The 14347-nt window shown below is 41.4% G+C and overlaps 1 protein-coding gene across 1 annotated transcript in view; it reads right to left on the minus strand.

The window, feature by feature from the left end:
- Positions 1-14347, minus strand: part of ASPH (aspartate beta-hydroxylase) — a 98963-nt gene that overhangs the window by 31788 nt on the left and 52828 nt on the right. The window contains exon 16 of the mRNA XM_086472621.1: positions 6921-6962. Within this exon, the coding sequence (XP_086328747.1) occupies positions 6921-6962 (42 nt within the window). The remainder of the gene's footprint in view (positions 1-6920; positions 6963-14347) is intronic.

A 14347-nucleotide genomic window follows, 5' to 3' on the forward strand; every position in this document is an offset into this window, starting at 1 on the left:
CAGTCAAGCTTTTGACAAAGCATTTTTCATCTCATATAGTCAAGGATTTTTTTCCAAATGGTTCAAATGACAGTGAAGAACAACGAGAACTCTTATTTTTCTACATTTATATGGTATTATGAAAAATACAATCACCTGGTCGTGTCAGGGACTTCTAAAGTTGTGCCTATATATGTCTACTTCTTTGTCCAAAGCAACTAAAAGAGCTGATAGAAATCACAGCTACTCGGGGTAGGAGGGGCTCGAAAAGTCACCCAGTCCAACGTCCTGCTGAACACAGGTTCAACGCTGAAACATCTGACCACAACGTCTTTACGTGATCACACTTCCACAGCCTAGCAAGGTAGCACACACTAGCAGGGCAGCAGCAGTACGTAGCAGAACAGTTGGGTTTTGTTTGGTGGTTGTTTTTTTTCCTAAAAATATGCCAGCTCAGTTTTTAAAGAAATCGTTGCTATTTCTAAGGCCTGGCTTGCTCCACAGTAGGTGTGGATGAACCCAGAAGCATCAGCCCAAGGAGCCAACAAAAGCAAGCGTCCCTGAGGACTTTCCAGGTTGGTTGAGCTCGCAGTCGCGACGTGAAACGGCTGCTTGTGGTTAGCAGGAAAATCGAGGCACGTCAGCTCCTCTGGGTACACGATCCGGTGAGCCTCCACTAGACATCACCACTAACACTTGGTTTGCTCCTGTTCTCTACGTAGGAGGCTGTACATACCAGAAATGCTGTAGACCACAACTAAAATGCCAATTCTCAGTTCTCACGGCATGAATGAAAACCTGAGACCAGCCAGTTACACAGAAACTGGACTCGGTCAGAGAAGACAGCTGTTTGTCAGCTTTCTGACCTTCAGCATGCACGGAAAGACATACACTCACTTGGTCCTTCGCAAACTCGTCAAGCATGGCAAGAGTGAGGCTCCTTCGAGGCAAAGGCAAGAAGCTTTCCCACCCACCAGGAAATCTTACTGCCCATGGGATGCTGCTTCCACAATTCCTTTGAGTTTACAAGGCGAAGAGACAGAAATGGCTCAGAAGAGAAAGTAAATGTAAATGTGACAAGTCTGCGGCACAGAGACATCTTTCCCCTTGTATCTGACTTAGTGATGTGTTGGAAGAACCTTTTTGCCATCCCTCATTACAAAAAAGTGTTATCTTCCCATTTTCAGTATAATTATGTATCAGCTCCAGACCAGCAGGAGATCAATATGAAAAGCTGGAAAGGAGCTGTTCACATAAATATTACTCAGCTGCTAGGCGCCAATATAGCACAGCAAACATTCTATAACGAGCCATCATTTCCATCTCCCATTCTACTCCTGTGTTTAAGGATTCACCAGGGAGCTTTCAGTGGAACCATCAAGCATTCCTCTGTATTAACCAGCTAGCCTGCTATCTCCCTGCAGGGGTATTTTAATAAATTATCCGCTGCCTCCTTCTAGTGTAATAATCTTTTAGCAGATGTGACCCAATATATTAAATTCAGTGTTACAAAGAAGTTAACTTAGCTGGTTTCAGAGGAAAAAACATGTCATTTTTCTTCAATGACTTCCAGATTTCACCACGTAGCTGAAGTAATGCACGATCACACACCTGCTAGAGTGATTTGTAGTCCAAACCTGGCTAAGCATTAGAACAGTAATAATTCTTTTATATATCATCCTATAGTCTTGTAAGAATAATACTGTGGATTTTCAGTAATGGCCTTGGATGTAAGGATAGACTTTCTATCTATGAGTGCTGTCATAGGATTGCTGAAGACTCCCTCAGAGGAAAGAGTTTCAAAGCAGCAAGCCTAGGAAGAAGTCTTACAAGAAACTCTGTGCTAGTTCTTTCTGTTGGACAATAAACAATGGCCAGTGATGACAACCAAACTGTATCTCCCTTCTGTATTAAGATATAGAAGGGGAAAAAAAAAAAGAAGGAAAATATTTTGGAAGTGGTAATGTATGAAATGTGCAGTAAACTTAACAGCCTGCAATGTCATCCAATGAAAGACGATGAAACAGCTACTTTATATACCTATTTTGGCATATGAAAACTAAAATACCAGCCATATTTTGTGGTTCTACACTGAAAGGCACCTTGTGATCACCAAGAGCAGTGACAGTCTTTTTCTACAAAGGACAGAGAAATACTTTCCAAAAACAACGAATGCACTGCTCGATACTCTTCAGACCACAACAGCATCGCACGAAAAACAAGGAAAAGCAACCAAATGATTAAAGGTGATTGAATCACTTACTCTTGAAGAATGGTTTAAAAATGTTTTGTCTTTAATTGTTGAATGGCAGGAGGGGCAACATTTACATCAGAATAAGCAACAACAAAGAGGAAAAAGCTAGCAGTAGAGTCTGCCACCCGAAGAGGGGTAGGTACCACTCTGTAAAAACTAGCTACAGAGATGAAAAGAATAAATTATTTTCTATATCACCATAGTCAGGACAAAGAATAAAAGGCTTTAAATCGCTACAGCAGAAAGTTTGGCTTGAACATCTGGAAGTGGTCTCTGAGCAAGCACAGTTGAACAGATTGCTGAGGGTACTTGTGGAATTCTAATTCCTGGAAATTGTAAGAACAAGTTGTACAAGCATCTGCCAGGAACTATGCACACGGCTGATAAGACCTCTGGTCAACAAAATAGACAAAGTAAGATTCAGGGTCCCATCTAGTCTTATTTTCTACAATTTCTGTAATATACTGCTATATGTCAATGCGCTTTAGACTATAATTAAGGAGGGAACTTCCATCCTCTCACCATCACGGTGATGGAGATTCCTCCTAGCCCTATGCCAGCAGCAATACTGGAGCTCAAAAATAAACTTATCAGTCACAGGTTTTCTGATCTAACAATCATGCTCTCATGTCCTGCAGTTTCTACTCAGCCATTAACCTTCTGTTCATCTCCTTTCTCTTTCTTTCTCCTGTCATCCTCTTCTCCAGCCTTTCCCCTTCTCCACCTTGATGCCCCACCACATTTACTCCCCTCTCATTTCTACTCTTGCTCACAATCTGTTCCTCGGTCCAGCCCTCTCTTTATCTCAATTCGTTCTTAGATCTGTCTTCTTCCACGCACTTCTGGCTCATGCCCTTCTTCAAGGGTCTTCTCCCTGACACGCCCTTGCCCCAAATCCCTGTTACAGACCATCAGCTCCATGCTGCTCTCCATCTCCGCTGTGTCCTTCAGAAAACGATGAGGGCCATAAGCAGGCAGGAGAGCAACTCCAGGAAAGACAATGCGAGTGACAAAGCCCCTCTGCTGTCCCACAGTTACACGTGCCCCGCACCGAACGGTGCGAACAGAGCACAAGTAGCACAAGTATCCCTTGCGAGAGACACCTCACCTACTGCAAGTGATGCTGCATTGTGCTAATTACAGCAAATTACCACGGCTTGAGCAAGGAGCAATACCACCATGTGGCTCAGCAGCAGCACCTGATGGCACAGCTCCCTGCTCTCTAGCTAAAAGTTCATTCACTTGGTCACCAATTGAGAATGCCACAGTCCATGGGGCCTAAAAAGTGAGCTCAGCACGAAGCAAACGCCTACTAGGCAGTGAGATGAAGGCTCCACTGATTGTAAGGACAACGGCTGGTTATGATGCAGGTTGGACACCAGCACATGTCTTGGCCTGGAACTGAGTCCCCTCCAGGCTGCTCTCCTCCCTTGCTGACACGACTGTTGGGTGCTAACTCTTGCTCCCACAGGCTGTTTGGAAGCCAGGAGGGTGAACACCGCTCTGGAACGGTTCATTCCTCACTTTCAGGACCTGATCTCACTGAAGGTTTCAGAGCTGCAAAGGCATCATGTCTGAGGAAATCCTGCTCAGGTCTAAGGATCTAGACCACAACATGCCACCTGCGTTGAGACAAGTGGAGATACAGAGCGAACGGGGACTGGGCAGGGGACAGAAAATGAAATGCAGTGGCCAAACTCAAACATCTCCCCACTGATTATTAGCCAGCGAGTGCCTGTGTGAACTAGTATTTTGTAGCCGTTAATAGTACAGGCTCCTGCAGAGAAAAAAACATGCACCAAGTTTGCAATAAAAGCTTTTTCTTTTTTTTCTTTTTTTTCTTTTTTTTTTTTCATTTAAACATTGGGAAAAACCAAAGAAATCAGTGCAAAGTACATCTCGTGAAGCTACTGAGTCTTTTCCTTGAAACTTTCCAAAATTTTTTGAATTGAAAACTACACTGGAACAATCCTGCTGCACTGACTGTGTGCTGCGCTTACCACTAGCAGGGAAGTTTTAAATACAGTTTTAAATAAAAGCTGTAATGATACAGTTGTAGAGGTTGTAACTAGATAATGATGCCTCTTATTCCTCTCTCATACTGACAAAACAGAGTGGGGGTGCCATCTCTAAACCTAATCTGAAACAAAAACCTCCTCCAGTGACGCAGCCACACAGTCACTCGCAGCAAAGGCTCCTCCTGCCAGTTCTCCATCTTAACCCACCAAAATCTAAGGAAGCAATTTCCAGGGAAGCCACAGGCTCTGTTTTCTAAACATCTTCCTATCCTTGCTGTGACACAAAACCAGTAACAGCGTGCTTGGCAACCTATGGTGAGTGCCTTAAAAGACCATGGTAAGTGGATACTAACGATCACAGTCTGTGGAAGCTTTCCAATGAATTTTGTGAGCTTCTGTTTCACTAATTCCCCCCACCCCCTCCCTCAAACACTCTGACCTTCCCTGTCCAAGTTTTAAAGTTTCAGTTATGGGCTGAAAAACATACATATATACTAGCAGACCCACTACTTTTCCCTGGAATTCAAAATTTGCTCAAGTAATTGTCCTCCCTCCTCGTACTAGACCTGTCCCATTACCCAAATTAGTTTCTGAAATTGTGCTGCCTCCCAGTGGGCGCTTGAACGAGAATTTGATGATGATGAAAATCTCCTGCCATTGTCCTGTTGTTTGGGAAGCTCATTAGGCGAGATAGATAGCGCAAGCGATCTGCTTGGTTTATGGGCTTCTGTAAATGATAACTCAGAAGGCATAAAACCAAGTAACTGCAGCTAGACAATTTAAGGCCAGCAGCACTACAATAATTAAAAGATCTTTCTAAACTGTACTGGTAGAACAGGCAAAACCTCTATAATCAACTTATCTGAGGAAGTAATCGGACAGTAAGAACTGAGGCATTTCAGGAACTAATAAAGCTGTGGAATCTAATGATGGTAATAAATCTTCAGCTGCAGTTATTCCAGAACAATTTCCCTTGCAGTAAAAAGTATTCTACAGGGGTTTCTGTCTGAAATTACTGTTGGTTGGTTAGATGTTGATTGTAAGAAACAATTGCAGAATGGTAATTTTATTTCTGGCATGTACTTCCATCATTCACCTCTTCTCCCTTTCATCATGAAGTCTTTTGGCTTCGTTCAAAGGCTAGAATCGAGCAACCCTTTGACAAGACCAGAAATAAATTTCTTCATTGACTTTCTGTACAAAAATACACACTGATACTCTAATATCCGATGCATTTAGTTCAGCATGGTGTTATGCAGCAGTTTTGGACTTTTGAGAACTACATTCTATGAAGTACGTCGGTCATTCTGCCCACAGCTCACATTTAGTGCAGGCTACAATCAAAAATGTAAGTAAATCAACAGGTTGTATGTATACCCTTAAAAGCAGAGCTTGCAAGGGCGGAACTCAGCCCACTTGACTGGAGGTGATGACGCTGGAGGTGAGCCAAGCTCTTTCTACAGCCAGTGCAGCTCTGGTTAAGGTTCTCAACAGAGCTTAGGGGAAAACACATCTCAACCTACAGCAAAAACCTACATCACTTTACCTCCTCAAGTCCGCAAGCCCAGCGTAGTAATGGATTTCCTGCCCAGTCTGTCCTGTTATGAAGGAAATGTGGATGCCATTGCCTTCCTCTCCAAGTAAACTGGCCAGTGGTATATTTACGTGTCAAATGTAACGCTTATGTTTGGAGATCTTATTCTCTACAGCTACCTAAAAGGAAGTTGTAGTGAGGCCGGTGATGGTCTCTTCTCCCGAGTAACTAACTGGACAAGAGCTAATGGCCTCAAGCTGTGCCAAGGGAGATTTAGATTGGGTATTAGAAGAAGTTTCTTTACTGAAAGAGTGGTCAGACATTGGACCAGGCTGCCCAGGGTGGTAGTGGAGTCACCACCCCAGAGGTGTTCAGAAGACGTACAGATGTGGTGCTTAAGGACACGGTTTAGTGGTGGGCTTGGTGGTGTTAGGATAATGGTTGGGCTTGATGATCTTAAGGATCTTTTCCAACCAAAATGATTCTGCGATCCTATGACAGGTTTAACGCAGGTGCAGGCTGGAGGTGCAGGGACAGGCTCAGGGCAGGCCGAAACCTTGATCCCGGCGACGGGGGCTCATGGTGATGGGGCATGCTGGGGAGAACAGGCTCGCTGTGCTCTTGGCAGAACCTCCCCTCTTCCCCACCAAACCTGCCCCTGCGTGTTCCTGCCTAACCTAAGCCAGACAGAAACCCCGACCGGGTAAAGATGGAGTGAGCAAGGACGGAGTTCGGTGCCACCTGTCCCCCCCCCCCGGCTTAGCACAGCGGGCAGGGCTGAACCCCGCTTTCGGGGCAGGGCTGAACCTGCCGCTCTCACCCAGGGCTGCCGGAGAAGCCCAGCAAAGCTATGACCTCCGGAGTCGTGCCCCAGGAGCACAACACTGAGCATTTCACCCTGAAAGAGCCAGAGATTTCCCAGCAACCTGTGGCCACATCACAGGGAACACACCAACGTCCGCTTTGGGAACGGCTGGGCATTTACCTGCCAAAGCAGATGGTGACTCAACGCCAGCATATCTACACACGACGTACAGGAGCTAAGCTTCACTACTGTCTAATCTGATTTAAACCCCTCCTCCCAGAAAGCATGCTTTTGAATTTCAGAAGAGCAGAATGTTACTTTCAGACTTACCTTTTTCTGTTTTGTCTTGTTCAGTTGCTTTTTCACTTTTCCCTAGAATATTAAAAATATAATTTCATTGGAATACATTTATGTTAACAGTTCACGATAAGAAAGAGACAGAAGAAAATTACAGCTTATACCCAAAATATGACTGGACCAACAGGAATTTTTTTTCTTTCATTTTTATTTTTTAAGTAACTATAGATTACTGCCTGAACTATATACTTACATAAAATGTCTGCAGATGCTTCAAATATTACCTTGTTGCTTCTGTCACAAACTAGTTCATAAACTTCCCCCTTTAGGTATTTGGTAGATTTTGGTGACACACATTTACAACACAAGCTATTTTGTAAGAAAAAAAAACTGTTCACTAATCAAAAGCTCCTGAGAACACTAGCTTAGTATCTAGATGTGATTAAAATGTTAAAAAAGCCATGAAAACCAAGTGGGAACCTAGGTCTCATTTTCAGAAGTGACTCAGGCACTTGAAAGCCCTTGTCTTACCACAACTTTTGAACTAATCTAACCCAGGTGCTTTGGGAACACCTGGATGCACAGGCTGAACATCTGGACACGCAGGTGAACGTCAGCCGAGCACAAGGCAGCCCGTAGGGAAGCCAGACGACACCCATGAGACAGCAGGGATGCACACGAGGCGGGGATGGCATGCACCGACACAGGCTGGCCTCTCCTCTTTTTCTCCTCTCCAAACACTTTTTGATCCTGCCCTACTCCATACCAGTTAAAGCACCTTGCCTCACGACTCTAACGTTATCATCTTGTTTCCAGTTTCATCCCAATAAGCTTCCAATATTCCTCCCAATAAACTCAGATGACACTAAAGAGAGAGGTCAGTTGGCTTTTGAGTTAGTTATTCTCCTCTCTAACAGACACCCTTTAATTTTGATGTATTCTTCTATACAGAAAAAACATTTGCTTTAATTTCCGAGTCCGTTAAAATACACCTTGTCAGAATACTCCATCTTCGCAGTTTTTTAAACCGACTGCTCAGAAGCATTATACTGTGAATAAAATATGCCATGTAAAAATGCTGGAAAACATTTCTTTTTTTTTGTGGAGAAAGTGGGTTTGCGCACACATGAAATCAAACTATTTCACATTCTAATTTCCCCCTTTACTACTGACAACTGCTACTACTGAACGTGCAGACAGTACAACTCTGATTTTTATATTCAGCACATGGCAGAATGAGCATTAGCTTGATTAAGACATGGTAAATTAAATAAATATGGTCACATTGAAAGTCATTCACCTCTTCAATTATATCATAAAATCCAGACTGTCAATTAATTGAAATAAATGACAAAGAGATCTATAGAGTCAGTTACACACCATGGGACAACCTGGAGCAGGAATATCATCACTGTAACAGCACATCCATGAAAGAGTTCTTTGTTCAGTACTTGCTAAAACACTAGCTTTTTCAGTTTTATCTTTTTGTGCATATCACACCATAAATAAAACGGTCCTGTCCACCTCTGTGTCATCAGAAATACTGTACTTTAAAGAGAGCGGTAACACAGCTCCAGATGAGACATGATATAAACTCATATTTCTATTATTTTGACAACTCAAAGCACATGAACAACTCATGACAGGACAGTAAGCCTGGCACAGCATCCTACTGAGCCATCCATCTTCCCCATTTCTTTTCCCTTATCAGCACTGCTGATACTCTCCCCTGACCTCTTCTCTCCAACTCCCTCTAGGTCACTCACCGACCCTCTTCCACCCATCTTGGTCATTCATGTTATTTCTGCAACTTCTTTCCCATCAGAGGAGGAACAAGGTACGAGCTCATTGCTCGAAAACCTGCTCCCACCTCCCAGTTCTTGCCCAGCTGCTCTTCTTCATTTCTTTCTCACTGAGGCTCAGGCAATATCTAACCTACAGTCCTCTGTGCCCATTCATGCGCTAGGATCAATTCTCCAAATTCTCTCTCAGACATTTTCAACCTGTATTCTGCTAAGTTAGCTGCCCTTGCTTTCACCAAAGCCTCCCCGATGATCTTTAAACACTCCAGCTTCTCCTTCTGGGTAGCTGCTTTTGAAATTCATCACAACTTGACCTCGTTAACTCCGAGGATCTTGTTTCTCTCACCAGACTTCACTAAGGATCCGCTTCAGCATCACATTCAGCACACACCGCCTTCTTCCCTCTGCCCTGATCCCTGCCTTACTTCGATGGTGCAAACGGGTTTAATTCTGCTATTTCTGACAAAGGTTTACAAACATGCACTCTCAAAGACAGGGGTAGCTCAGGAAATCTTGAGAGATTTTTTGTCATCAACTCACACCACTTGTCCTCTCCTGTTTAAGCACTTTTTGATCCTGCCCTACCCTGTAACATTTACAGCGTCTTCCCTCACAATTCTAAGATTACGTGAAAGATTTTTCTTCACTCTCCAAACCACTCTCACCCTTTACTTAACTTCTCTGTTTCCAGCAAACAGATCTAGATCAAAATGACAGACAAAACTGTTTTAACCAATCTCTACAGGGCAGGGCTGTTACCACTGTGTAACGTGTGCACCAGGTATTCCCAGGAAGGTTTCTACTATAAAGAATACATTTATTTTCCATATTACAACACACCTAAATATCAGTAGAGTACGTATAGCAACAACCCACCACAACTAAAAATGTATTTCAGACCTTGCAGATTTTACATGAATCCCAATCAACACTGGAAATGTACAATTCAATTCATTATTTACATATACATAATTTTTGAAACACGTAAAATTACACAATGATTTTCAGGAAAAACATGACATTTTTCAGTATCTTTCCTATATCCAAATCTTACCCATTTTCTTTACTTCTTAGAAAGAACAGTGTCATGACATGATAGCTTTTCAATTACTGAGAATGTGAAAAAAGTCACTTAAAATTGTAGTAAATTTTCAATATTAAAATAAAACTTTAGTATCCTATTCTTAATTAAATTTTCCTTTCCTTATTGGTATTTCTTCCTGTGATTTCCAAAAAAGCAACTGAATCCAAGATTTCATAGATTCACTAAGATACAGCAAGAAGCAATGTGAAAATGTAGAGAAAGACGACTTTTTCTTAAACTACTGTTCTTTATTCAGCAATATTTCATCACAAAATCATGGCGGTTTTTGAAAACCAAAGAGGTCAAGAAAGAATTTGGTTTTCAAAGAGAGAACTGCACAGCCCCAACACCCTGGTGAGATTTCCGATCTAAACTACGGACCATAACCTTGAATACTTCTCTATGCAAGGCAGCCATCATACCTTCCACACACATCCGCACTGTTAAAGCGTGGTATCTCGCCCCTTTTAAGGCGCAAATAGAAATTATGTACCATGGGCTAAACTGAGACCAAACTGGTTGCAGGAGAGCTAACACTCCAAAAGGAGAAACACTGCACAACAGACCTTACAGTAATGCCCTGTAATGTTTCCTTCACATAACACTGTCCAGAAACAAAAATTACCTCTACTTGCTACATATCTTCCTCCTTGTAAACAATATTTTCAAACACATTTTTAAACATTCAGAATTGTTACTTTGAAAAATAATAATATTAATTAGTGGCTGAGGCAAATATTTATCCCCACAGTTAACATCTACCACATTTTGGAAAAAATAATGACACTACAAAGACAAAGATATTCTTCTGTGTTTTATTGCAGCCAAACATTAAAACAGATTAAGTATACATTTTTTTTAATAGTTCGCTTGACCTTGCTCAGCTTGGCATATTTTTGTAAACATGAAGCACGTAAAATCACATACCCAGTTACAAAATACTTAAAATTTGATCACAGCATACTATACTCTCACAGTCCCGTAATTCTACAAGTAGGCTGCCACTGTTACAGAACAAGTCCTCCATTCACCATCCTAAAATTATTCCCAAGCTTCCTCACAAAATATGGCTTTGTAAAAATTATTGCTCTGCAATTCACAATCACAGGTAATTTTCCTAGAATACCCCATCCCAAACCAGATCACAGTCTAAGAGTATTATTGCTTTCCCGAAAAGTCTGAAGGAATCGCTTCGGGACATCTGTGTGCTGCCCAGGTAGACTCTCACTGGAGTCTTCCCGCCAGCCCACACAGCCACAGGCAAGCCCGCACGATGCCCCTCGTGCTACAAACGTAAGCAACTACGAACCTGCCTCCAGCACAGTGTTACAGAAACTTCAATCTCCCTGTCAACCCACAGGCAACCACTGAGGGTTACCAAATTGAGTTTTCTTCTTAAAAATTTATCTCATTGTATTTCTTCTAAGCTCCCGTATCAGGCCTGGCAATTTCCTAAAATCACAGCAATTATTCCTGAGCCAAAAAAGGAACACATGCAAAATGCCAAAGAATAAAGTATGTCTTCGTAATTGTGGAACAGCAGCACAGAATAGGTAAAAAGTACATCTGTCATATTACAGTTCTAAACCACTCCAAGTCTAAATATCAGATGTACCATTTACAAGAGCATTTACAATTGCAGGTCTTAAATTTTGATATCCAATTTTTGTAAGGTTGAATTTCCAAAGCTTTTTTAATTTTTAAATTAAATTTATAAGTCGGGTATTTACACAAATTTGACTTCTTAAATACTTCACTGAATTTACTAAATCCAGCTTTGAGATCATTCTACTGGTAGGCAAACCAGAAGAATTTTACTGAACTCAACCAGATTCCAGCCACTCAGTTTTGTTGCAATCTAAGCTGACTCCCTGACAGGCTACGATGTAGTTTCTAGACATTTTTGTTTTAAAAATCAAATGTGCATAAATAAAAAGTTCTAATTCACACATAAAGGGTTTCTGAAAAACGTAATTCAGTAACCTGCCTTCTCCCAGTATGAATTACACAAACACATTTTGTATCTTGTTAAGACTATTTTAAAAATCACCTGAAAATCATGTAGTGTAACTGGTGACATAACATCAGTGCAAAAAGATCCAAGTCAAACTCCGCAGCACAGTGTGCGCCAGATTAGTTTCCGCTGAACGCAGTTAGGCTGTATGCTATACCAGCAGTTATAAAACATTTAAAAACTCATAATATTGTATCTTTCATTTGACCAAACTGCTCTGTACATACTGTATGAATCCACAACAAAAGATATATATTAAAATCTGAAAAAAATGTACTTGCTGCTACGTTATAAATAGAAAACTAACATTGCCTGAACAGCACATATGAAATGCAGCTCGAAGTTGCAACTCGGTCACAAACACAGAAGAAAAATAACAAATCCACTAAACTTGACCAAGAAAAACAAAAAAACCCACCAGACAGGAACGTAAATTAAACATCCAAGTGTTAAAAAAAGCTTACTAAAATGACAGTTGGCTACAACCCATTTACAATATCTTAGTGTTCGCTCCCCAAACCCTGCACTGCTTGGTAATTACATCGTAAGATCTATTACAACCATCTGCTCCCCTTTTGTAGCGTATGGTTAGGGCTGGTCCTCCTGATGTAGGGACTTTTCTTTTGAAGCTTTAAGTATCTGAAAAAATAAGGGGAAATCTATATTAAAGGACCAACCAAAACACAACTCACTCTAAAACAATAAAAAAAACCTTAAATGCTAAAAAATGCAACTTTGTATCAGACTAGTTAATTGGAGCAAGCTATCATTCCTAGAGCTATCATAATGAATATACACAAAGTTGCTGTATAAGGTGGGAAATGCAAACTTTTAAATATTTATCTAAGCAGTAAGGTTTTTCTCAGCATAAGGCACTTCGTTTACCTTGGAAAGGAAATCTAGGCCATGTCACAAATACAGTAAAACAATTTTTTAAAAATTTTTTTTGAAGTCAAGGACACTTACAATGGAAAAGGAGCTGGGGAATGAGGAAGGGTCAAAATTGTAAAGTGGAAACTTCTCTACATATAAGGGATTTCAGCAGTTGGTATAACAAATGCAGGGTTATAAATATGTCAAGGATACAAGATGAAAGGAGGGATGGGGAAACACCCCTTAGATATTTTAAATCTGAACATATACAAGAGGGATCAAAATCCAAATACAGAGAGTAAAAGTGTCCCAAAATCTGTAATATGTCTCCCTTGAAACAAGCCTCCGACAAGCACCCCTCTACCCCAGCCACCGCAATTTATGTGCCAGTGTGAAACAGGATCAGCCACAAGTCCTCAATCAGCAGGGCTTCACGCCGGCCTGTGACACCACTCAAGTGCATTAGTTTACAAAAACAGAGACGATAACTGCGGTGACGTCAGCCTACTGCTGGAAAGGCATGTCGGGAACAGCTTCAGAAGTAAACGCAGAGAACTGGAAACCAGTACCTGCAGCTGCCTAGCGGTACTGTCGTCCTGGTATGCCCTGAGGTCAGCAAAACACTTGGGACTTGCACTCCAGCATGTTCCACCCCACACCCCATCTCTTGGCTGCCGACCTCAGAATGTTCCTCGCAGCTAAACGCACCCTCTGAACCATCTCCTGTTTTCTTTCCAGAACAAGTTCCTACACCTCAGGTAACAAGCAAACCACTGCTCCCAGCCTGGCACAGACTGGTGCCACCACGCCTCCAATGAAGGCGCGTGAGTTTATACTGCCGAAGAGCGAGGACTCCATAGCGGCATTTCCAAATAGCTTTTACAGCGCCTAAAGTTGTGTTTATTACACAAACAGATGCTATCTTTCATATATGTAAAGGGTGTATACATGTATAAATGTCGTCTTCTTCATTCAGAAGAGAGTTCCTGACTGTCTCTAGCGCAATGAATTTTATTATTGCTGAAATAACAGGAAACACTAGCTTTGAAAACCTGACAAAATGAAACCACATGAACAAAGAAGAAAATACTAAAAACCCCCATATGGAATCCTCCATCACAAATAATTATAAAAACAACCCTGGTAAATATGAGTTTCGTACTTGAAAAGGAAAATGTGAGAATAATGTTGCTCTCAAACTGAAATTTTCACAGCCAAACATACTCAACAGTAGGAAAAAACAGTATTTTAATAGCAATAAAACTTTTATTGCTGGTCAGGAGTTTACTTATGTCCCTTGTTTCTTTTCTCAGTATTCAGAGGTGCTATTTGAATTCTACTTTATGTGCTGAAACCATAAGCTTTTTATAAAAACTGATAAACATCAATTTTTCTGCCTTCAAAGTGGCTCCCGCACAACTACACAAATTACTAACAGTTCTGGAGTATGTTGGTACACTGTTGTGGATTTTGTGCTGATCAAATTATTTCCATTTTCTACTTCCTAAACAAAGATTCACGTATACAGAACTACATCTAATACTTGTTTAATAACTGAATAAATAGGTTTTGATTGATTCTCTCACTTTTTCCTGAGAAGGAAAAAAGAAAACATTCACTCCTTCCAGTGCTGCTATTGTTATCTGTTTCCACAAGATACATCAGGATAGAGCTAAGACGAGTCTCG

Source organism: Leptosomus discolor, chromosome 13 (genome assembly GCF_034619465.1).
Source record: "Leptosomus discolor isolate bLepDis1 chromosome 13, bLepDis1.hap2, whole genome shotgun sequence".
Lineage (NCBI taxonomy): Eukaryota > Metazoa > Chordata > Aves > Leptosomiformes > Leptosomidae > Leptosomus > Leptosomus discolor.